This window comes from Salvelinus namaycush, chromosome 7 (assembly GCF_016432855.1).
Source record: "Salvelinus namaycush isolate Seneca chromosome 7, SaNama_1.0, whole genome shotgun sequence".
Lineage (NCBI taxonomy): Eukaryota > Metazoa > Chordata > Actinopteri > Salmoniformes > Salmonidae > Salvelinus > Salvelinus namaycush.
This window is the reverse complement of record NC_052313.1, coordinates 8,203,858-8,231,357: the sequence shown is the minus strand read 5'-3', so window position 1 is coordinate 8,231,357 and position 27,500 is coordinate 8,203,858. Positions and strand designations below refer to the sequence as shown.

Genomic DNA, 27,500 nt, shown 5'->3' with positions numbered 1-27,500 from the left:
ATACCTGTTGAATGGTTTCAGAATGTCTGTAGGATGCCCTCACAATACCTGTTGAATGGTTTCAGAATGTCTGTAGGATGCCCTCACAATACCTGTTGAATGGTTTCAGAATGTCTGTAGGATGCCCTCACAATACCTGTTGAATGGTTTCAGAATGTCTGTAGGATGCCATCACAATACCTGTTGAATGGTTTCAGAATGTCTGTAGGATGCCCTCACAATACCTGTTGAATGGTTTCAGAATGTCTGTAGGATGCCCTCACAATACCTGTTGAATGGTTTCAGAATGTCTGTAGGATGCCCTCACAATACCTGTTGAATGGTTTCAGAATGTCTGTAGGATGCCCTCACAATACCTGTTGAATGGTCCAGTGACAGACAGTGAGCCATGTGCTTCACACAACTCTCTGAGAGTGTGAAAGCACGGTCGGCCTCTCTCTCCCTCCTTTTGAGATTTTTCATGACAAAACATCTCTGTCAGGCTGTGTGTGTATGTGTGTGAATGTCAATACACACACACACACACACACACACACACACACACACACACACACACACACACACACACACACACACACACACACACACACACACACACACACACACACACACACACACACACACACACAGCTCAGCTCTCTGTTACACGTTTTCCACCGTGGCAGCTACAGTGATTCCCCCTGAGGTGGTAGCACAGAGAGCAGGAATAGCCATATCTATAACTCTACTCCATCTCACACACTGCATTTTGTATCACTTAAGGGTATGTGTCAGGGGCCATGTGTATGAATTTAACTTAACCGTGTTTGATGTATTGCTCTGGATTCCGTGGAAGCTTGTATTTCCCATGAATAATGTAAATTAATACTTTTAGGATTTTGACTACATGCAGCAAGCAAATATCACCACAGCGTGATTTTTGATGCACAATAATTATTTACTTGACCCCCAGTGTCATCACGCATTATGGCACGGTCATAACCATGTCATAATATGTCATAACAGCTGACATAACTTGTCATAACCTTTCATAATGTGGTCATACCACTGTCGTGACCCATATATTTACACCTGTTTCTGAGCAATGAGTCTGTTGACAACACACAGAGCAAATAGCGAAAATTCTCTGGAACTGAATATCAGCCCTCACTTTCTTTCTTTCTTGCTCTCTCTCTTTCTTATGCTCCTGCTCTGGGTGGTATCCATAGCAACAGTTAAAGACGTAAACTTGGTTAAACTTGGGGGTTGTGTTTGCGTGCGCGCGCGTGTGTCCTTTGTTGTGTGTGAGAAACTCCTGAGGTAGTTGCTCAGCATCACTGTACACATAATTAGGTAACACTTTACTTGGCAACCAGCGTCATAACATGGTCACAATATGTCATAACAGCTAATATAACTTGTAAAAACCTCTCATAATATGATCATAACACTGTCATGACATATATTTACACCTGTTGTGACATATATTGTGTACTTTTTTGGCAGGTTATGACACCTACATAAGAGTGTCAAAACCCACAATACCTACCACACAAGGCAAAACATTATATTTAAATGATAATGCCTGAGAAGCCGGTGTTTGGAGGACATACGGGTGTTGTTAGGCCCGAGACGAAGTGGAGGCCAGGGAAACCGTGCCAATATACCCTCAAAACACCGGCTTCTCAGGCATTATCACTTTTATACAACCAACAAGAGCGAGAGCACAAGAAAGAGTGAGAGAGAGAGAGAGAGAGAGAGGGGGAGAAAGAGAGAGAGGGGGGAGAGAGATAGAGGGAGAGAGAGAGAGAGAGAGAGGGGGGGAGATAGAGGGAGAGAGAGAGAGAGAGAGAGAGAGAGAGAGAGAGAGAGAGAGAGAGAGAGAGAGAGATAGAGAAGGCTGATATTCAGCTCCAGAGAATTATCGCTTTGTGTGTTTCTCTACAGACTCATGGCTCAGAAACATTATCACACACACACACACACACACACACACACACACACACACACACACACACACACACACACACACACACACACACACACACACACACACACACACACACACACACACACACACACACACATACATACACACACGCACGCTGCAAAGTTTTCACACTGTGTCGAAATGTCATTAAACATTATGACATGAATCCTGCTCCCCTATCTCCCTCACTTTGCTGCAGTGTAATGTAGAAGCAGAGGTTAGGGAAATCACTGCATAATGAATCCATACCATTAACACAGAAATAATATGTCAATTTCAACCTTATGGTTTCTCAGGAGGTTAGCGAGAGATGGAGGGGAGACAAGGACGTCAGTGAAGCTGTGGGGGAAGGTTTAAACACCAACACAGAGAGGAAGCTGTGGGGGAAGGTTTAAACACCAACACAGAGAGGAAGCTGTGGGGGAAGGTTTAAACACCAACACAGAGAGGAAGCTGTGGGGGAAGGTTTAAACACCAGCACAGAGAGGAAGCTGTGGGGGAAGGTTTAAATACCAACACAGAGAGGAAGCTGTGGGGGAAGATTTAAATACCAACACAGAGAGGAAGCTGTGGGGGAAGGTTTAAATACCAACACAGAGAGGAAGCTGTGGGGGAAGGTTTAAACACCAGCACAGAGAGGAAGCTGTGGGGGAAGGTTTAAATACCAACACAGAGAGGAAGCTGTGGGGGAAGGTTTAAACACCAGCACAGAGAGGAAGCTGTGGGGGAAGGTTTAAATACCAACACAGAGAGGAAGCTGTGGGGGAAGGTTTAAACACCAGCACAGAGAGGAAGCTGTGGGGGAAGGTTTAAACACCAGCACAGAGAGGAAGCTGTGGGGGAAGGTTTAAACACCAACACAGAGAGGAAGCTGTGGGGGAAGGTTTAAACACCAACACAGAGAGGAAGCTGTGGGGGAAGGTTTAAACACCAACACAGAGAGGAAGCTGTGGGGGAAGGTTTAAATACCAACACAGAGAGGAAGCTGTGGGGGAAGGTTTAAACACCAGCACAGAGAGGAAGCTGTGGGGGAAGGTTTAAATACCAACACAGAGAGGAAGCTGTGGGGGAAGGTTTAAACACCAGCACAGAGAGGAAGCTGTGGGGGAAGGTTTAAACACCAGCACAGAGAGGAAGCTGTGGGGGAAGGTTTAAACACCAGCACAGAAAGGAAGCTGTGGGGGAAGGTTTAAACACCAGCACAGAGAGGAAGCTGTGGGGGAAGGTTTAAACACCAGCACAGAGAGGAAGCTGTGGGGGAAGGTTTAAACACCAGCACAGAGAGGAAGCTGTGGGGGAAGGTTTAAACACCAGCACAGAAAGGAAGCTGTGGGGGAAGGTTTAAACACCAGCACAGAGAGGAAGCTGTGGGGGAAGGTTTAAACACCAACACAGAGAGGAAGCTGGGTACCATACAACAACTCCAACTGAAATATGTTCTTGAACGAACAGGGACAGGTGTACTCACCAAAGGCAGTCGGTGCTGTCACTGTGTGTGTGTGTGTGTGTGTGTGTGTGTGTGTGTGTGTGTGTGTGTGTGTGTGTGTGTGTGTGTGTGTGTGTGTGTGTGTGTGTGTGTGTGTGTGTGTGTGTGTGTGTGTGCAGCCAGGTCGCTCAAGATCAACTGTGAATATCGGCATCCATCCAGGTAAGCAGTGCACTGGGAGATGACTTCAAAACTGTCCACTAGGGGCAATGGTGAGCGCTGTTGCCATCAAGTCGGCTTGGGTTTTGATAGGGTGTTGAGGACGGGGATGGTGGATGGACGTAAGCCACGAGCTCTGGCTCGGAGGGTCACGTGTTCGATCCCAGTGATAGGCAGTCATTGTTTTAACCCTGTCACAAACCTTAACCCTTAACTAAGCAGAATTAATACCAAAACGTAAGCTTTGAAATGTGATATTTATGGACAAACTTCGGATTCTGCCGTGAGACTGTGAGAGCTTGTTGGTGTGTGTGTGTTCCTTCTCCACTCACCTGAGACAGCCGGTGGCGTTGCGAAGCACCTGGGAACTGTGTGTGTGTTGCTTGCGGTCATCATGGAGATTGTGGGAGGAGTCCCAGGAGGAGGAGTTAGGGATGATAACACTATTGGTCAGAACGGCCAAGGCATCCTGGATGATTGGCATCTTCAGGGCATCACATGACGACAGGTTCCACAACACACCTGAGGACAGACAGGCACACACACACACGCACGCACACAGACACACACAGACAGACAGACAGACAGACAGACAGACAGACAGACAGACAGACAGACAGACAGACAGACAGACAGACAGACAGACAGACAGACAGACAGACAGACAGACAGACAGACAGACAGACAGACAGACAGACAGACAGTTGGGTTAGAAAACAGACACAGTACATACAGTGTGTTAGAGGAGGAACAGTCATCAACAAGCTCAGAAACATCTGACATCTGTCTCCAAGCAACAGTTAACCATACGACACTGCCATTGTTATTCTGGTGCTTTCCATTAAAACAACTCTGCTTTAAACTTCAAGCCCCCCTCCCCCCCCCCCCCCCCCGGCTCCTCCACTCCTCCTCTCTCATCTGTGACGGTATGTCGGTCTGGCAGTTTAGATTTGAGAGACACTAATTAAGATTGAAACCCAACACAAAAACAGGAAAAAGCGGCCAATTTATTAAGAAAGCACCGGCCTGTGCACAAACAACGATCAATTACACGAACACAATCAACAGCGTCTCAACTGATGTATACTTTGCATCACGACCAAGACTGAATTAAAAACAGTTTACATGTTCAGGTATCTTGTAAATCCATGGCCGAGTGGACAATAGAATAACAATGGATTTGGTGGTTAATGTATAAGCATGTATACTAGAATGTGAGACGGGGCAGAGGGCCAAATGGATCAGCTATGATGTCATCTATTTGGCTGTGAGTCAGGGCAGAGGGCCAAATGGATCAGCTATGATGTCATCTATTTGGCTGTGAGTCAGGGCAGAGGGCCAAATGGATCAGCTATGATGTCATCTATTTGGCTGTGAGACAGGGCAGAGGGCCAAATGGATCAGCTATGATGTCATCTATTTGGCTGTGAGTCAGGGCAGAGGGACAAATGGATCAGCTATGATGTCATCTATTTGGCTGTGAGTCAGGGCAGAGGGACAAATGGATCAGCTATGATGTCATCTATTTGGCTGTGAGTCAGGGCAGAGGGCCAAATGGATCAGCTATGATGTCATCTATTTGGCTGTGAGTCAGGGCAGAGGGCCAAATGGATCAGCTATCATGTCATCTATTTGGCTGTGAGTCAGGGCAGAGGGCCAAATGGATCAGCTATCATGTCATCTATTTGGCTGTGAGTCAGGGCAGAGGGACAAATGGATCAGCTATGATGTCATCTATTTGGCTGTGAGTCAGGGCAGAGGGCCAAATGGATCAGCTATGATGTCATCTATTTGGCTGTGAGTACAGGGCAGAGGGCCAAATGGATCAGCTATGATGTCATCTATTTGGCTGTGAGTCAGGGCAGAGGGACAAATGGATCAGCTATGATGTCATCTATTTGGCTGTGAGACAGGGCAGAGGGACAAATGGATCAGCTATGATGTCATCTATTTGGCTGTGAGACAGGGCAGAGGGACAAATGGATCAGCTATGATGTCATCTATTTGGCTGTTAGACAGGGCAGAGGGACAAATGGATCAGCTATGATGTCATCTATTTGGCTGTGAGTCAGGGCAGAGGGCCAAATGGATCAGCTATGATGTCATCTATTACTGACTCATGTTGCTGAGTGCTATCACACTACTCTACACTAACACATGCTTCACTCTCTCTCTGTTACGCTCTCTCTGTTTCTCTCTCTCGCTCTGTTTCTCTCCCACTCAATTCAATTCAATTCAATTCAATAGAATTTATTGACATGGCAAGTTAAATTACTTACATTGTCAAAGTATACCTAACACAAAATGTTCGGACCGGCAACAATAATAATAGTAGTAGTGGACATGGGATTACCATTAACAGCAACTACAACAACAATATTAATCAGAACAACAATACATTAAATCAATGGTAGTAGACCAGTGTCAACATGACTGAGAAGACACATGACATGGTATGAAAGACAAAACAAAACAAGATGGGAAATATTATCGACATTACTTTGCACTTTCACTGGCTGTCCCTCAGGTTGTGGCATATTTGGCTGCCAAAACTGCACATTTAGGATTTTCACCCAATAAATATTTGATTTGATATTTTATAGTTTCAAATTATTTGTACTGAATGATCATTTTGGGAAAGAAATATTCTCTTAGGTCTGAGTATTTGTCACAGTGTAATAGGAAATGCAGCTCTGTCTCTACCTCTCCCCTGGAGCAGAGTGAGCACAGCCTGTCCTCTCTGGGCAGCCAGGTTTGTCTGTGACGACCGGTCTCTATAGCCAGACTGTGCTCACTGAGTCTGTACCTAGTCAGTGTTTTCCTCAGTTCTCTATCAAGTCACAGTGGTCAGATAGTCTGCCACCATGTACTGTCTGTTTAGAGCCAAATAGCATTGACGTTTACTTAGATTTGTTGTTGTGTCTTTCCAATAGGTGATATATTTTCATTTTTGCTTTGTGATGATTTGGTTGGGACAGATTTTCTGAGTGCTGTTCTGAGGCTCTGTGGGGTTGGTTTGGTTTAGTTAACTGATTCTCAGAACCAGCTGGCTGAGGGGACTCATCTCTTGTTTAATATATTGACATTGTAAAGCTGAGTGATGGAATGTTTTGGGGTCACTTAATTTTAGATGGTTGTAAAATTTCATGGGTCTTTTTTCTATTAGAATAAGACCCAATTCTGCTCTACATGCCTTATTTAGTTTTTCTTTGCATTTGCAATACAGTCTTGCAAAACTCTACAAGCAGTATTTCGATTGGATGTTTGTCCTATTTGGTAAATTTATTGTTAGAGAGTGGACCCCATACTTCGCTGCCATATAGAGCAATTGGTTCTATAACTGATTGGAAAATGTTGAGCTAGATTCAAATTGGAACTTCGATTTTAATGTTCCTTTTTATGGCATAGAATGCTCTTCTTGCTTTGTCTCTCAGGATTACTCTCTCTCTCTCTCTCTCTCTCTCTCTCTCTCTCTCTCTCTCTCTCTCTCTCTCTCTCTCTCTCTCTCTCTCTCTCTCTCTCTCTCTCTCTCTCTCTCTCTCTCTCTCTCTCTCTCTCTCTCTCTCTCTCTCTCTCTCTCTCTCTCTCTCTCTCTCTCTCTCTCTCTCTCTCTGTTTATCTCAATTCAATTTAAGGGCTTTATTGGCATGGGAAACATATCTATCCTACTCTCGCGCACTCTCTGTTTATCTCCCTATCACTATGTCTCTCTCTGTTTATCTCTTTCTCTCTACCTCTCTCTCTCTCTCGCGCTCAATTCAATTTCAATTTAAGGGGCTTTATTGCCATGGGAAACATATGTTAACATTGTCAAATCAAGTGAACTAGATAACAAACAAAAGTGAAATAAACAACAAAATTAACAGTAAATATTACACTCACAAAAGTTCCAAAAGAATAAAATACATTTCAAATGTCAGATTATGTGCAAATAGTTCAAGTACAAAAGGGAAAATAAATAAACATAAATATAGGTTGTATTTACAATGGTGTTTGTTCTTCACTGGTTGCCCTTTTCTTGTGGCAACAGGTCACAAATCTTGCTGCTGTGATGGAACACTGTGGTATTTCACCCAGTAGATTCGTGAGTTTATCAAAATTGGGTTTGTTTTCAAATTCTATGTGGATCTGTGTAATTTGAGGGAAATATGTGTCTCTAATATGGTCATACATTGGGCAGGAGGTTAGAAAGTGAAGGTCAGTTTCCACCTCATTTTGTGGGTAGTGTGCACATAGCCTGTCTTCTCTTGAGAGCCAGGTCTGCCTACGGTGACCTCTCTCAATAGCAAGGCTATGCTCACTGAGTCTGTACATAGTCAAAGCTTTCTTTAAGTTTGGGTCAGTCACAGTGGTCAGGTGTTCTGCCACTGTGTACTCTCTGTTTAGGGACAAATAGCATTCTAGTTTGCTTTGTTTGTTTGTTAATTCTTTCCAATGTGTCAAGTTATTATGTTTTTGTTTTCGTATGATTTGGTTGGGTGTAATTGTGTTGCTGTCCTGGGGCTCTGTGGGGTCTGTTTGTGTTTGTGACCAGAGCCCCAGGACCAGCTTGTTTAGGGGACTCTTCTCCAGGTTCATCTCTCTGTAGGTGATGGCTTTGTTATGGAAGGTTTGGGAATCACTTCCTTTTTGGTGGTTGTAGAATTGAATGTCTCTTTTCTGGATTTTGATAATTAGCAGGTATAATCCGAATTCTAATCTGCATGCATTATTTGGTATTTTATTATTTTGCAGAAATCTGCATGCAGTCTCAGTTTGGTGTTTGGTGCTCTCTCACTCGCTCTTTCTCTCTCTCTGTCTGTTTCTCTCTCTTTCTCTCTCACTGTTTCTCTCTCTTTCTCTCTCTCGCGCTCTCTCTCTGTCTATTTCTCTCTCTTTCTCTCTCACTGTTTCTCTCTCTTTCTCTCTCACTGTTTCTCTCTCTTTCTCTCTCTCCCGCGCTCTCTCTCTGTTTCTTTCCCGCTCTCTCTCTCTCTGTTTCTCTCTCTGTTTATCTCTGTTTCTCTCTCTCTTTCTATGTCCACCCCTTCCAACTAGACACAATGACTCAACCTACCCTACACATAATAAGCACACACTACCACCACCACCACCAACACTACAAGTCTGCGGGAGGTAAGCTGCAGTCAGATGGTGGAGCAGATGTCTTCTCTCTGACGGATGAGAGCACGGCTGGTGTCCTATTGGTGGACGGTGACACACGCACCTCATCAACAATCCAAACACACTAATTAGTGCTTCCTCTACAACAGAGAGGGGATGGAGAGAGAGACAGAGAGAAGGGATGAGAGAGATACAGAGAGAGGGGATGGAGAGAGAGGGAGCGAGAGGGGATTAGAGAGAGAGAGGGAGAGAGGGGATGGAGAGAGAGGGAGCGAGAGAGGATGATAGCGAGAGGGAGAGAGAGGGGATGAGAGAGAATGAGAGAAAGAGGGGATGGAGAGAGAGAGGGAGAGAGATGGGATGGAGAGAGAGACAGAGAGAGAGGGGACTGAGAGCGAGACGGAGCGAGAGGGGATGGAGAGCGAGACGGAGCGAGGGGGGATGGAGAGAGAGAGGGAAAGAGAGGGGATGGAGAGAGAGCGAGAAAGAGAGGGGATGTAGAGAGAGAGGGAGATAGAGGGGATGGAGAGAGAGAGGGAGAGCGAGTCGATGGAGAGAGAGTGAGAGAGAGAGGATGGAGAGAGAGGGAGAGAGGGGATGAGAGAGAGAGGGAAAGAAAGGCGATTGAGATAGAGACAGAGAGAGGGGGTGGAGAGAGGGAGAGAGAGGTGATGGAGAGAGAGAGAGAGAGGTGATGGAGAGAGAGGGAGAGAGATGGGATGGAGAGAGAGACCAATATAGAGGGGATTGAGAGAAAGGGAGCGAGAGGGGATGGAGAGAGAGAGGGGGAGAGAGAGAGGGAGAGAGGGGATGGAGAGAGAGAGGGAGAAATAGAGGGGAAGGAGAGAGAGAGGGAGAGAGAGGGGATGGAGAGAGAGTCAGAGAGAGAGAAGATGGAGAGAGAGAGGGGATGGAGAGAGAGAGGGGATGGAGAGAGAGTCATGGAGAGAGGGGGTGGAGAGAGGGAGAGAGAGTCGATGGAGAGAGAGTGAGAGAGAGGATGGAGAGAGGGGATGGAGAGAGAGAGGGAAAGAAAGGGGATGGAGATAGAGACAGAGAGAGGGTGGTGGAGAGAGCGGGAGAGGGGTGATGGAGAGAGAGAGAGAGAGAGAGAGAGAGAGAGAGAGAGAGAGACTATACTATACTATTTAGCTATACTCAAACTCTTCAACATTATCCTCACTGCAGGTATTTTCCCCGATATTTGGAACCAGGGATTGATCACACCAATCTATAAAAATGGAGACAAATTTGACCCAAATAATTACAGAGGAATTTGCGTTAACAGCAACTTGGGGAAAATTCTCTGCAGTATTATAAATAGCAGACTACATCATTTCCTTGACGAACACAACGTCCTGAGCAGAAGCCAGATTGGATTTCTAAAAAATTCTCGTACAACAGACCACATTTACACCCTCCACACTCTAATTGATAAACAAGTTAACCAAAACAAAGGCAAAATCTACTCGTGTTTTGTAGATTTCAAGAAAGCATTTGATTCAATTTGGCACGAAGGTCTTTTTTATAAACTAATAGAAAGTGGTATTGGAGGGAAAACATATGATTTTATTAAATCAATGTACACTAAAAACAAATGTGCGGTTAAAATTGGCAACAAGCAAACAGACTTCTTCTCTCAGGGGCGGGGAGTGAAACAGGGCTGCCCAATAAGTCCAACATTATTTAACATCTACATTCATGAATTGGCAAAAACATTAGAAGAATCGGCAGCACCTGGTATCACCCTACACAACACTGAAATCAAGTGTCTGCTGTACGCAGATGACCTGGTGCTGCTGTCTCCCACTAAAGAGGGGTTACAGCAGCACCTAGATCGTCTTCACAGGTTCTGTCAGACCTGGGCTCTGACCGTTAACCTAAAAAAAACAAATATAATGATATTCCAAAAAAGGTCGGGAAATAAGGATGACAAATATAAATTCTATTTGGACACAGTTCTATTAGAACACACCAAAAACTACACATATCTAGGACTAAATATCAGCAACACAGGTAGCTTTCACATGGCTGTGAATGAGCTGAGAGACAAAGCAAGAAGAGCATTCTATGCCATTAAAAGGAACATCAAAATTGAAATTCCAATTAGAATCTGGCTCAAAATTTTTCAATCAGTTATAGAACCAATTGCTCTATATGGCAGTGAAGTATGGGGTCCACTCTCTAATAATGAATTTACTAAATGGGACAAACATCCAACTGAAATATTACATGCAGAGTTTTGCAAGACTGTATTGCAAGTACAAAGAAAAACTCCAAATAACGCATGTAGGGCAGAATTGGGCCAATACCCCCTCCTCATTCGAATAGAAAAAAGAGCCATCAAATTTTACAACCATCTAAAAACAAGTGACCCTAAAACATTCCGTCACACAGCTCTACAATATCAAGAGATGAAACCAGAGAAGAGTCCCCTCAGCCAGCTGGTTCTGAGGCTCAGTTCACCAACCCAAACCAACCCCATAGAGCCTCGGGACAGCCCTCAGAAAATCTGGCCCAACCAAATCATCACAAAACAAAAAGAAAAATATATAACCTATTGGAAAGACACCACAAAAAATCAAAGTAAACTTCAATGCTATTTGACTCTAAACAGACAGTACATGGTGGCAGACTATCTGACCACTGTGACTGATAGAAAACTGAGGAAAACATTGACTAGGTACAGACTCAGTGAGCACAGTCTGGCTATAGAGACCGGTCGTCACAGACAAACCTGGCTGCCCAGAGAGGACAGGCTGTGCTCACTCTGCTCCAGGGGAGAGGTAGAGACAGAGCTACATTTCCTATTACACTGTGACAAATACTCAGACCTAAGAGCATATTTCTTTCCCAAAATTATAACTCAATACAAAGAATTTGAAACTATAAAAGATGAAGAAAAAATCAAATATTTATTGGGTGAAAAGCCAAAATGTGCAGTTTTGGCAGCCAAATATGTGTCCTCCTGCCACAACCTGAGGGACAGCCAGTGAAAAATGCAAAGTAATGTTGATAATATTTCCCATTTAGCTTAGTTTTGTTTTGTCTTTCATACCAGGTCATGTGTCTTCTCAGTCATGTTGACACTGGTCTACTACCATTGATTTAATGTATTGTTGTTCTGATTCATATTGTTGTTGTAGTTGTTGTTAATGGTAATCCCATGTCCACTACTACTATTATTATTACTGTTGGTTCCACCATTTATTTATATATAAATATATATATATTTTGTATATATATACATATATATTTGATTTTTATTTTTCGATATGTATACTTTGACAATGTAAGTAATAATGAACTTGCCATGTCAATAAAGTCAATTGAATTGAATTGAATTGAATTGAGAGAGAGAGAGAGAGAGAGAGAAAGGATGGAGAGAGAGTGAGAGAAAGGATGGAGAGAGAGGGAGAGAGAGAGAGTTAGAGAGAGAGAGAGGGAGAGAGAGAGAGAGAGAGAGAGAGAGAGGAGATGAGAGAGAGAGAGAGAGAGAGAGAGAGAGGGGATGAGAGACAGACAGACAGAGAGAGAGCATTTTACACCTGGCTAGAAATGAATAAGGAAATAATCTCAACAAAGACAAATGTATTCCTGTGTGCTACCTATACTCCCCCATTAGAATCCCTGTACTTTAATGAAGACAGCTTCTCCATTTTAGAGGGGGAGAACAATCATTTCCAGACCCCTCTCCCTCTCTCCTATATTACACCATCCCCCCTATATCAAACCATCTCTCCTATATGACACAATCCCTCCTATATTACACCATCCACCTTTATTACACCATCCCCCTATATTACACCATCCCCCTTTATTACACCATCCCCCTATATTACACCATCCGCCTATATTACACCATCCCCCTTTATTACACCATCCCCCTATATTACATCATCCCCCTATATCACACCATCCCCCTATATTACACCATCCCCCTTTATTACACCATCCCCCTATATTACACCATCCCCCTTTATTACACCATCCCCCTATATTACACCATCCCCCCATATCACACCATCCCCCTATATTACACCATCCCCCTATATTACACCATCCCCCTTTATTACACCATCCCCCTTTATTACACCATCCCCCTATATTACACCATCCCCCTATATTACACCACCCCCCTATATTACACCATCCCCCTATATTACACCATCCCCCTATATTACACCATCCCCCTATATTACACCATCCCCCTATATTACACCATCCCCCTATATTACACCATCCCCCTATATTACACCATCCCCCTATATTACACCATCCCCCTATATTACACCATCCCCCTTTATTACACCATCCCCCTATATTACACCATCCCCCTATATTACACCATCCCCCTTTATTACACCATCCCTCTATATTACACCATCCCCCTATATTACACCATCCCCCTATATTACACCATCCCCCTATATTACACCATCCCCCTATATTACACCATCCCCTTTTATTACACCATCCCCCTATATTACACCATCCCCCTATATTACACCATCCCCCTATATTACACCATCCGCCTATATTACACCATCCCCCTATATTACACCATCCCCCTATATTACACCATCCCCTTTTATTACACCATCCCCTTTTATTACACCATCCCCCTATATTACACCATCCCCTTTTATTACACCATCCCCCTATATTACACCATCCCCCTATATTACACCATCCCCTTTTATTACACCATCCCCCTATATTACACCATCCCCTTTTATTACACCATCCCCCTATATTACACCATCCCCCTATATTACACCATCCCCTTTTATTACACCATCCCCCTTTATTACACCATCCCCCTATATTACACCATCCCCCTATATTACACCATCCCCTTTTATTACACCATCCCCCTATATTACACCATCCCCTTTTATTACACCATCCCCTTTTATTACACCATCCCCCTATATTACACCATCCCCTTTTATTACACCATCCCCCTATATTACACCATCCCCCTATATTACACCATCCCCTTTTATTACACCATCCCCTTTTATTACACCATCCCCCTATATTACACCATCCCCCTTTATTACACCATCCCCCTATATTACACCATCCCCCTATATTACACCATCCCCTTTTATTACACCATCCCCCTATATTACACCATCCCCCTATATTACACCATCCCCCTATATTACACCATCCGCCTATATTACACCATCCCCCTATATTACACCATCCCCCTATATTACACCATCCCCCTATATTACACCATCCCCCTATATTACACCATCCACCTATATTACACCATCCCCCTTTATTACACCATCCCCCTATATTACACCATCCCCCTATATTACACCATCCCCCTATATTACACCATCCCCCTTTATTACACCATCCCCCTATATTACACCATCCCCCTATATTACACCATCCCCCTATATTACACCATCCACCTATATTACACCATCCCCCTATATTACACCATCCGCCTATATTACACCATCCGCCTATATTACACCATCCCCCTATATTACACCATCCCCCTATATTACACCATCCCCCTATATTACACCATCCCCCTATATTACACCATCCGCCTATATTACACTATCCCCCTATATTACACCATCCCCCTATATTACACTATCCCCCCATATCACACCATCCCCCTTTATTACACCATCCCCCTTTATTACATCATCCCCCTATATTACACCATCCCCCTATATTACACAATCCCCTCCTATATTACACCATCCCCCCATATCACACCATCCCCCTATATTACAACATCCCCCTATATTACACCATCCCCCCATATCACACCATCCCCCTATATTACACCATCCACCTTTATTACACCATCCCCCTATATTACACCATCCCCCTATATCACACCATCCCCCTATATTACACCATCCCCCTATATTACACCATCCCCCTATATTACACCATCGCCCTATATTACACCATCCCCCTATATTACACTATCCCCCTATATTACACCATCCCCCTATATTACACTAACCCCCTATATTACACCATCCCCCTATATTACACCATCCCCCTATATTACACCATCCCCCTATATTACACCATCGCCCTATATTACATCATCTCCCTATATTACATCATCTCCCTATATTACACCATCCCCCTATATTACACCATCCCCCTATATTACATCATCTCCCTATATTACACCATCCCCCTATATTACACCATCCCCCTATATTACACCATCCCCCTATATTACACCATCCCCCTTTATTACACCATCCCCCTATATTACACCATCTCCCTATATTACACCATCCCCCTATATTACACCATCCCCCTTTATTACACCATCCCCCTATATTACACCATCCCCCTATATTACACCATCCCCCTATATTACACCATCCCCCTATATTACACCATCCGCCTATATTACACCATCCCCCTTTATTACACCATCCCCCTATATTACACCATCCCCCTATATTACATCATCCCCCTATATTACACCATCCCCCTATATTACACAATCCCCTCCTATATTACACCATCCCCCCATATCACACCATCCCCCTATATTACAACATCCCCCTATATTACACCATCCCCCCATATTACACCATCCCCCTATATTACACCATCCCCCCATATCACACCATCCCCCTATATCACACCATCCCCCTATATTACACCATCCCCCTATATTACACCATCCCCCTATATTACACCATCGCCCTATATTACACCATCCCCCTATATTACACTATCCCCCTATATTACACCATCCCCCTATATTACACTATCCCCCTATATTACACCATCCCCCTATATTACACCATCCCCCTATATTACACCATCCCCCTATATTACACCATCCCCCTATATTACATCATCTCCCTATATTACATCATCTCCCTATATTACACCATCCCCCTATATTACACCATCCCCCTATATTACATCATCTCCCTATATTACACCATCCCCCTATATTACACCATCCCCCTATATTACACCATCCCCCTATATTACACCATCCCCCTTTATTACACCATCCCCCTATATTACACCATCTCCCTATATTACACCATCCCCCTATATTACACCATCCCCCTTTATTACACCATCCCCCTATATTACACCATCCCCCTATATTACACCATCCCCCTATATTACACCATCCCCCTATATTACACCATCTGCCTATATTACACCATCCCCCTATATTACACCATCCCCCTATATTACACCATCCCCCCTATATTACACCATCCCCCTATATTACACCATCCCCCTATATTACACCATCCCCCTATATTACACCATCCCCCTATGTTACACCATCCCCCTATATTACACCATCCCCCTATATTACACCATCCCCCCATATCACACCATCCCCCTATATTACCCCACCCCCCTATATTACACCATCCCCCTATATTACACCATCCCCCCATATTACAACATCCCCCTATATTACACCATCCCCCTATATTACACCACCCCCCTATATTACACCATCCCCCTATATTACACCATCCCCCCATATCACACCATCCCCCTATATTACACCATCCCCCTATATTACACCATCCCCTTATATTACACCATCCCCCTATATTACACCATCCCCCTATATTACACCATCCCCCTATATTACACCATCCCCCTATATTACACCATCCCCCTATATTACACCATCCCCCTATATTACACCATCCCCCTATATTACACCATCCCCCTATATTACACCATCCCCCCATATCACACCATCCCCCTATATTACACCATCCCCCTATATTACACCATCCACCTATATTACACCATCCCCCTATATTACACCATCCCCCTATGTCACACCATCCCCCTATATTACACCATCCACCTTTATCACACCATCCCCCTATATTACACCATCCCCCTATATCACACCATCCCCCTATATTACACCATCCCCCTATATTACACCATCCCCCTATATTACACCATCCCCCTATATTACACTATCCCCCTATATTACATCATCCCCCCTATGTTACACCATCCCCCTATATTACACCATCCCCCCATATCACACCATCCCCCTATATTACACCATCCCCCTATATTACACCATCCCCCTATATTACACCATCCCCCTTTATTACACCATCCCCCTTTATTACACCATCCCCCTTTATTACACCATCCCCCTATATTACACCATCCCCCTATATTACACCATCCCCCTATATTACACCATCCCCCTATGTCACACCATCCCCCTATATTACACCATCCCCCTATATTACACCATCCCCTATGTCACACCATCCCCCTATATTACACCATCCCCCTATATTACACCATCCCCCCATATTACACCATCCCCCTATATTACACCATCCCCCTATATTACACCATCCCCCTATATTACATCATCCCCCTATATTACACCATCCCCCTATATTACACCATCCCCCTATATTAAACCATCCCCCTATATTACACCATCCCCCTATATTACACCATCCCCCTATATTACACCATCCCCCTATATTACACCATCCCCCTTTATTACACCATCCCCCCATATCACACCATCCCCCTATATTACACCATCCCCCTATATTACACCATCCCCCTATATTACACCATCCCCCCATATCACACCATCCCCCTATATTACACCATCCCCCTATATTACACCATCCACCTATATTACACCATCCCCCTATATTACACTATCCCCCTATATTACACCATCCCCCTATATTACACCATCCCCCTATATTACACCATCCACCTATATTACACCATCCCCCTATATTACACCATCCCCCTATATTACACCATCCCCCTATATTACACTATCCCCCTATATTACACCATCCCCCTATATTACACCATCCCCCTATATTACACCATCCACCTATATTACACCATCCCCCTATATTACACCATCCCCCTATATCACACCATCCCCTCCTATATCACACAATCCCCCTATATTACACCATCCCCCCTATATTACACCATCCCCCTATATTACACTATCCCCCTATATTACACCATCCCCCTATATTACACCATCCCCCTATATTACACCATGCCCTCTATATCATACCATCCCCCCATATCACACCACCCCCACTATATTACATCATCCCTCCCATATTACACCATCCCCCTATATTACACCATCCCCCTATATTACACCATCCCCCTGCCTATATCACACACCAGAGATATGACGTGAAACATTGAACAATTGTGGCCCCATACAAATATTCGATATCTTTAAACCAATGCTACTCTTCCTTATTTTAAGAGTGTGTTCTCCTTCTCAGACCCAGTACTTTCTCACTCTCTCCATCATCAGCTTCTCTCTCAGTCTGATTGCAATCATGACTATCAGGCCTAGCTCTGAGGAGTACCAGTGTCTGACCAGGCCAAATAGACATACTCTTAATATTAACACGTGCGAGACGGAGAGACAAAGAAAGACAGAAAGAGAGAGAGAGAGAGATAGCAATGGAGACAGAGAGTGATAGAGAGAGATAGAGAGACAGAGTGGTAGACTCTTCATTGATTTAGACTTGAGCAAGGTCACCCCGTCCACCACTGTGACTTTGGCCACAAACACACACACACAAACACACACACTCCTGTCCAGATCTACAACGCATCACTTGGCGCAAGGTTTCCATGGGGACCCAATCATGTCACCACTAGCCAGTGGCTAAAGTGTGTGTAAGTGTGTGTGTGTTTGTGTGACTGTGTGTGTGTGTGTGTGTTTGTGTGACTGTGTGTGTGTGTGTGTGTGTGTGTGTGTGTGTGTGTGTGTGTGTGTGTGTGTGTGTGTGTGTGTGTGTGTGTGTGTGTGTGTGTGTGTGTGTGTGTGTGTGTGTGTGTGTGTCTAAAGACAAGGTCTAGGACAACTGAAAATTGTTGGAAATAGAGATTTGAATTGAATGACTTCAGAAATAAATTATTTCACAAATACGTACAGATGATAGTCTGAAATGGTTATGTTTCATGAAACATATTATCTCTGCCTGCTCATATTCAACGTGATTATGTTTTATTAAACATATTATTTCTGTCTGCTCATATTCAACGTGTTTATGTTTTATTAAACATATTATCTCTGTCTCCTCATATTCAACGTGGTTATGTTTTATTAAACATATTATCTCTGTCTGCTCATTTCAACGTGATTATGTTTTATTAAACATATTATCTCTGCCTGCTCATATTCAACGTGGTTATGTTTTATTAAACATATTATCTCTGTCTGCTCATATTCAACGTGGTTATGTTTTATTAAACATATTATCTCTGTCTGCTCATATTCAACGTGTTTATGTTTTATTAAACATATTATCTCTGTCTGCTCATATTCAACGTGGTTATGTTTTATTAAACATATTATCTCTGTCTGCTCATATTCAACGTGATTATGTTTTATTAAACATATTATCTCTGTCTGCTCATATTCAACGTGGTTATGTTTTATTAAACATATTATCTCTGTCTGCTCATATTCAACGTGGTTATGTTTTATTAAACATATTATCTCTGTCTGCTCATATTCAACGTGTTTATGTTTTATTAAACATATTATCTCTGTCTCCTCATATTCAACGTGGTTATGTTTTATTAAACATATTATCTCTGTCTGCTCATATTCAACGTGGTTATGTTTTATTAAACATATTATCTCTGTCTGCTCATATTCAACGTGGTTATGTTTTATTAAACATATTATCTCTGTCTGCTCATATTCAACGTGATTATGTTTTATTAAACATATTATCTCTGTCTGCTCATATTCAACGTGGTTATGTTTTATTAAACATATTATCTCTGTCTGCTCATATTCAACGTGGTTATGTTTCATTACACATATTATCTCTGTCTGCTCATATTCAACGTGGTTATGTTTTATTAAACATATTATCTCTGTCTGCTCATATTCAACGTGGTTATGTTTTATTAAACATATTATCTCTGTCTGCTCATATTCAACGTGGTTATGTTTTATTAAACATATTATCTCTGTCTGCTCATATTCAACGTGGTTATGTTTCATTAAACATATTATCTCTGTCTGCTCATATTCAACAGTGTCATATTCCTTGACATCAACTCCACATAGCCCACAATATAACCACTATACAGTATAATTTCCTCTACAGTCTGGGAGGGTTATCCTGTATGCCAGGGATGAGACTGGGTTTTGGGCTCTGGTACAGTATAATGTCAGGAAGCTGGGGTGTTGCCTATTGCACCCCAGAGTTGTTTGAATCCTCTGTGTGTGGAGCTGCTATCAGCAGCCTAGACTCAGACAGGAAATGAAAGCAGTAAACTCAGCCTGAGCCACAGACTAAGACCATGCATGACACTGATTCAGTTAGCAAGGAGGAAGAGAGAGAGCGAGATAGAGAAAGAGGGTGATAGAGAGAGGGAGGAGAGAAAGAGCGGGAGAGATAGGGAGATGGAGAAAGGGAAGGAGAGAGATTGGAAGAGAGAGAGAACGAAAGAGAGAGCGATCGAAATAAGAGAAAGAGAGATATGTCTATCTTTTTTAAACCTTTGTGAGTGCAATGTGTACTGTCCATTTCTAATAGATCTTTGTTGATATTGTTTTGTGGCTACTCACTTTTGTTTGTTTATTTCACTTGCTTTGGCAATGTAAACACATTTCCCATGCCAATAAATTCCCTTTGAATTGAAATTAAAATTGAGAGATAGAGAGCTAGAGCGAGAGAGAGAGAGACCGAGAGAGACCTGATTATTTTGTGTCAGGCTGCTATCTAAGTTGAATTGTATTTCATTTACATATTAATGAGGCATGCACACATACACTGAGTGTACAAAACATTATAAACGTTGTCTTAATATTGAGTTGCACCACCTTCTGCACTCAGAACAGCCTCCATTTGTTGAGGCATGGACTCCACATGGTGTTGAAAGCATTCTACAGGGATCTTGGTCCCTGTGGACTCCAATGCTTCCCACAGTTGTGTTAAGTTGGCTGGATGTTCTTTGGGCTGTGGGTCATTCTTGACAACTGTTGAGCGTGAAAAACCCAGCAGCATTGCAGTTCTTGACACAAACCGGTGCGTCTGGCTAGGGCTGTGGAGGTCAATTTTCGTCAGCCGGTGATTGTCAAGCAAATAACTGTCGGTCTCATGGTAATTGACCGCTAATTAACATAAACACATGTAGCATGTCCTGGCTTCCACACAAACAAGTCTACAAGCCTACAAGCCTACAAGCATACAAGCCTACAAACCTACAAGCCTCTGATGAAGACCTTTGAAACTTCTACAAGTCTAAGAAGTCCATGTAATATACAGTTGAAGTCGGAGGTTTACATACACTTAGGTTGGAGTCATTAAAACTTGTTTTTCAACCACTCCACAAATGTATTGTTATTAACAAACTATAGTTTTGGCAAGTCTGTTAGGAAATCTACTTTGTGCATGACACAAGTAATTTATCCAACAATTTTTTACATACAGATTATTTCACTTATAATTCAATGTATCACAATTCCAGTGGGTCAGAAGTTTACATACAAGTTGACTGTGCCTTTTAACAGCTTGGAAAATGGCAGAAAATGATGTCATGGCTTTAGAAGCTTCTGATAGGCTAATTGACACAATTTGAGGCAATTGGAGGTGCACTCAGTGCCTCTTTGCTTGACATCATGGGCAAATCAAAAGAAATCAGCCAAAACCTCAGAATTAAAATTGTAGACCTCCACAAGTCTGGTTCATCCTTGGGAGCTGTTACGCCCTGATCTGTTTCACCTGTCCTTATGATTGTCTCCACCCCCTCCAGATGTCGCTTATTTTCCCCAGTGTATTTATCCCTGTGTTTCCTGTCTCTCTGTGCCAGTTCGTCTAGTATGTTTCAAGTCAACCAGCGTGTTTTTCCCGTGCGCCTGTTTTTGCTATTCTCTCTTTGCTAGTCCTTCCGGTTTTCTGGACTCTGTACCCGCCTGCCTGACCAGTCTGCCTGCCCTGACCTTGAGCCTGCCTGCCACTCTGTACCTCCTGGACTCTGATCTGGTTTTGACCTTTTGCCTGCCCATGACTATTCTCTAACCTACCCCTTTTGGATTAATAAATATCACACGCTCACACCATCTGCCTCCTGTGTCTGCATCTGGGTCTGGCCTTGAGTCCTTATAGGAGCATTTTCCAAAAGCCTGAAGGTACCACGTTCATCTGTACAAACAATAGTACGCAAGTAGAAACACCATGGGACCACGCAGCCATTATACCGCTCAGGAAGGAGACACGTTATGTTCCCTAGAGATGAACGTACTTTGCTGCGAAAAGTGCAAATCAATCCCAGAACAACAGCAAAGGACCTTGTGAAGATGCTGGAGGAAACAGGTACAAAATTATCTATATCCACAGTAAAACGAGTCCTATATCGACATAACCTGAATGGCCGCTCAGCAAGGAAGAAGCCACTGCTACAAAACCGCCATAAAAAAGCCAGACTACGGTTTGCAACTGCACATGGGGACAAAGATCATACTTTTTGGAGAAATATCCTCTGGTCTGATGAAACAAAAATAGAACTGTTTGGCCATAATGACGTTATGTTTGGAGGAAAAAGGGGGAGGCTTGCAAGCCAAAGAACACCATCCCAACCATGAAGCACGGGGGTGGCAGCATCATGTTGTGGGGGTGCTTTGCTGCAGGAGGGACTGGTGCACTTCACAAAATAGATGGCATCATGAGGTAGGAAAATTATGTGGATATATTGACGCAACATCTCAAGACCTCAGTCAGGAAGTTAAAGCTTGGTCGCAAATGGGTCTTCCAAATGGAAAATACCCCAAGCATACTTCCAAAGTTGTGGTAAAATGGCTTAAGGACAACAAAGTCAAGGTATTGGAGTGGCCATCATAAAGTCCTGACCTCAATCCTATAGAACATTTGTGGGCAGAACTGAAAAAGCGTGTGCGAGCAAGGAGGCCTACAAACCTGACTCAGTTACACCAGCTCTGTGGGAAGCTTGTGGAAGGCAACCCAAAACGTTTGACCCAAGTTAAACAATTTAAAGGCAATGCTACCAAATACTAATTGAGTGAATGTCAAATAAAAGCTGAAATAGATCATTCTCTCTACTATTATTCTGACATTTCACATTCTTAAAATAAAGTGGTGATCTCAACTGACCTAAGACAGGGAATTTTTACAAGGATTAAATGTCAGGAATTGTGAAACTGAGTTTAAATGTATTTGGGTAAGGTTTATGTAAACTTTCGACTTCAACTGTAGCCTTCACCTTCACAATAAATCCATTATTTATTTTAGACAGGTCTAAAGAAACATGACATGAAGAAAATGTAGTCTATTTCAGAAGAACAGAATAGCATACCCTGAGTTGTCCTTATGTTTGGTCTGGCTATGCCATGTGGCCTACATTAGTTCATTTTAGCAGACAAGATTCGATTCAAATTCTGTGGCATTATTTTTATAGTATGAAGAATTCAATTGAACAAAGTTCAATAAAATAGAAAGGACATATTCTCCAAAACGATTTGAGGGAGTGCGCACATTCTGCTATCTGTGTTGAGCAGTAAACAAAGAAATAGGTACTCCTTCATGCTTAATTAGGGATCGGCGTCCCGTTAACGGGACAATTGCAAATCATGCAGCGCCTTGTGTCACCATTGCAGATTTTAGAGAAACAACAAACGTCGGTATATATAAGTGCCTATATGTACCTATGTCGGTACATATGTCTTATATCAGCTGAAAGCTTAAATTCTTGTTAATATAACTGCACTGTCCAATTTACAGTAGCTATTATTGCGAAAAAAGGCCATGCTATTGTTTGAGAAGAGCTCCTAACAACAAAACACTTTTTTCACCGCAATAGGTTTGATAAATTCACCTCTGAAGGTGAAATGTGTACTTACATTCTGAAATCTTGCTCTGGTTTATCATCCAAAGAGTCCCAGAGATAACATGAAGTATCGTTTTGTTAGATAAAATAATTTTTCATATGCTAAAAAGGTCCATATAGCATGCACGATCAATTTTGTGTTTCCACTCGTTCAATTTGCAAAGAAAGGAATCTGTGAAAATCTAACCCTAAACGTTGTTTCAACCAGTCAAATCGTGTTTGTATTTATTCCTCAGAGATCCAAGAACATAACCAGACTTCACTATATCATTAGGGGTGTAGTATATCCTATAGGACACCAAATTTGGACAGAGAGTGACACCTTCATGGCAAACCGATGATGCGGGCAGTCTACACTTGAACAATTCTAGCTGTCAAATAAGCACCAATCGGGGTCAAACAAAGCTAGCTAGATAGCCAATGAGCTGGGCTTTACAGGAGTATCCAGAAACCATGTATCCGTGGTAAAATGTAGCTACTAACCTTGTACGACAGCGTGGCTTTTCAATTTGGACAAAAATTATAATAATATGGAGAGTTATACAGTTATGAAAACTGGTTGTTTTGCAAATGTTGAACTTATATGTCTACTAATACTGGAAGAGCTAAATCAAAGTCCAAGTATACATATTTGACGATATTCTTGCAGAAAAATGTAATGTGAATGTGAACGTCTCCTTCACGATTTGCCTAAATGTACCTGAGTGACTTCACACTAAATGTCATGTAGCTTGCTCATAATTCTTTATCCGTCTGAAACTTTGCACATAGACTGCTGTCATCTTGTGGACACCATTAGAATTACAACCAGAGTGACGGCTAGATGTGGGACATTTCTGCAGCATTTCAAAGGTGGTGGTAGAAAAAAGCTGGTTGTTTATTTCTTTGTATTTTCTTCTACCAGATCTATTGTGTTATACTCTCCTACATTCCATTCACATTTCCACAGTGTTTCCTTTCAAATGGTACCAAGAATATGCATATCCTTGCTTCAGGGCCTGAGTTACAGGCAGTTAGATTTGGGTATGACATTTAGGCAAAAATCCCTAAGAATTAATTTAGAGTAATTAATGTAACTTTAGTTGTTCTACAAACGCTGGGCTATATGTTTAGATTTTTAATACATTCTAAGGCTGCATGATGCAACTCTAGTGATGACTTGATAAAAGTTGCTTGAAAGGCTGTACACACTTCGTCAGTCTCGCATTCACAATTTGTGAAGCACTTGATAATGCCTCGAATTTCCCGGCAGCATCCCCTTCGTGTGGCCATAACGCACCCTACAAAAATAGATGTATTTTGCAGCCCTTCTCACTGAGTGCCTCCTGCTCCGAAGCACCTCTCCTCTCACTCACACGGCTCTCCATCACATGAACAGGTGTCTTTCTCACAGGCTACAAGTGAAGACAGACACATCGGGGACACAACTGCTCCCGTCCTTATCCAATTCCGAGGTGCATATTGAAGACATTGGAAGAACTGTCCACATTTGCTTTTCGTCAGCCAACAAGATGCGTAAGGCCTAACGAACAGCAAAAGCACTAGCCTATGTCAGTTTACTATCCCCCATAGTGCAAAAGTTGACCTAAACATAGTCTGGGACAGACGTGGGATGTGATAGATCCCACATTAATACAACCACTATAATCAGAAAAACGTTGTTACGCAATGAGGCTGACGCAACATAAACTATTAGGCTATTTCTTGACATTATAAGCGCAGCAATGCGTACATGGCACTAGGCTATAAGTGTGAATGTTCCATTAGCAGGAAAACAACATTCTCAAAAGTGATTGTAAAATGGGATTATGCATGTTATGCTTTTATTATAAAGGTGCATTTTTTATGGTGAAAATGATCTTCCCCAAACTTGAAACTCACACGCTGCTTATGTATGCCAGTTAGGCTCTACACCTGTTGTAAAGCAGATTAGTTGTGATACAAACCTTATCAAAACATATAGGCCTATGGGCTAGGCTACATGAGGTGTGATACTAACCTTATTAAAACATATAGACCTATGGGCTAGGCTACATGAGGTGTGATACTAACCTTATCAAAACATATAGGCCTATGGGCTAGGCTACATGAGGTGTGATACTAACCTTATTAAAACATATAGACCTATGGGCTAGGCTACATGAGGTGTGATATCTAACCTTATTAAACCATATAGACCTATAGGCTAGGCTACATGAGGTTTGATACGAACCTTATTAAAATATATAGGCCTATGGGCTAGGCTACATGAGGTGTGATACTAACCTTATTAAAACATATAGACCTATGGGCTAGGCTACATGAGGTGTGATATCTAACCTTATTAAACCATATAGACCTATAGGCTAGGCTACATGAGGTTTGATACTAACCTTATTAAAACATATAGGCCTATGGGCTAGGCTACATGAGGTGTGATATCTAACCTTATTAAACCATATAGACCTATAGGCTAGGCTACATGAGGTGTGATACTAACCTTATCAAAACATATAGGCCTATGGGCTAGGCTACATGAGGTGTGATACTAACCTTATTAAAACATATAGGCCTATGGGCTAGGCTACATGAGGTGTGATACTAACCTTATTAAACCATATAGACCTCTGGGCTAGGCTACATGAGGTGTGATACTATGATTAGAAAAAGTCACACAAAAAATACATTGTTTCTTATGCTGGGCATCATTCACAAGTGATAATATATAATTCACAAGTGATAGGCTAATATTATAACCCATCAGAATATTATTGACTTATTTTTGTCTTTACATATAATATATATATGACTTTGTTTTTATTTAGAATGGACCAGTATCATGCACCTGTCTCGAAACAGGGGCAAGGGAAACATACATTTCATCTATGCACTTATATATAGAATGGAGGACACTTCATTTCCATGCCAATCAGGTTGTCACACCCTGACCTGTTTCACCTGTCTTTGTGCTTGTCTCCACCCCCCTCCAGGTGTCACCCATCTTCCACATGATCCCCTGTGTATTTATACCTGTATTCTCTGTTTGTCTGTTGCCAGTTCGTCTTGTCAAGCCTACCAGCGTCTTTTTCCTGCGCTCTGTTTTCTAGCGCTCCTGGTTCAGACCTGTTCTGCCTGCCCTGACCTCGTGCCTGTCTGCTCCCCTGTACCTTTAGGACTCTGACCTGGTTCAGACCTGTTCTGCCTGCCCTGACCTCGTGCCTGCCTGCTCCCCTGTACCTTTAGGACTCTGACCTGGTTCAGACCTGTTCTGCCTGCCCTGACCTCGTGCCTGCCTGCTCCCCTGTACCTTTTGGACTCTGACCTGGTTCAGACCTGTTCTGCCTGCCCTGACCTCGTGCCTGCCTGCTCCCCTGTACCTTTAGGACTCTGACCTGGTTCAGACCTGTTCTGCCTGCCCTGACCTCATGCCTGCCTGCTCCCCTGTACCTTTTGGACTCTGACCTGGTTCAGACCTGTTCTGCCTGCCCTGACCTCATGCCTGCCTGCTCCCCTGTACCTTTAGGACTCTGACCTGGTTCAGACCTGTTCTGCCTGCCCTGACCTCGTGCCTGTCTGCTCCCCTGTACCTTTTGGACTCTGACCTGGTTCAGACCTGTTCTGCCTGCCCTGACCTCGTGCCTGCCTGCTCCCCTGTACCTTTAGGACTCTGACCTGGTTCAGACCTGTTCTGCCTGCCCTGACCTCGTGCCTGTCTGCTCCCCTGTACCTTTTGGACTCTGACCTGGTTCAGACCTGTTCTGCCTGCCCTGACCTCGTGCCTGCCTGTTCCCCTGTACCTTTAGGACTCTGACCTGGTTCAGACCTGTTCTGCCTGCCCTGACCTCGTGCCTGTCTGCTCCCCTGTACCTTTTGGACTCTGACCTGGTTCAGACCTGTTCT

General features: G+C 43.0%; 1 protein-coding gene across 1 annotated transcript in view; it reads right to left on the bottom strand.

Annotated features, from left to right (window-relative positions):
• LOC120050489 (catenin delta-2-like) overlaps positions 1 to 27,500 on the bottom strand; it is a 363,309-nt gene that overhangs the window by 126,204 nt on the left and 209,605 nt on the right. The window contains exon 14 of the mRNA XM_038997076.1: positions 3,947 to 4,136. Within this exon, the coding sequence (XP_038853004.1) occupies positions 3,947 to 4,136 (190 nt within the window). The remainder of the gene's footprint in view (positions 1 to 3,946; positions 4,137 to 27,500) is intronic.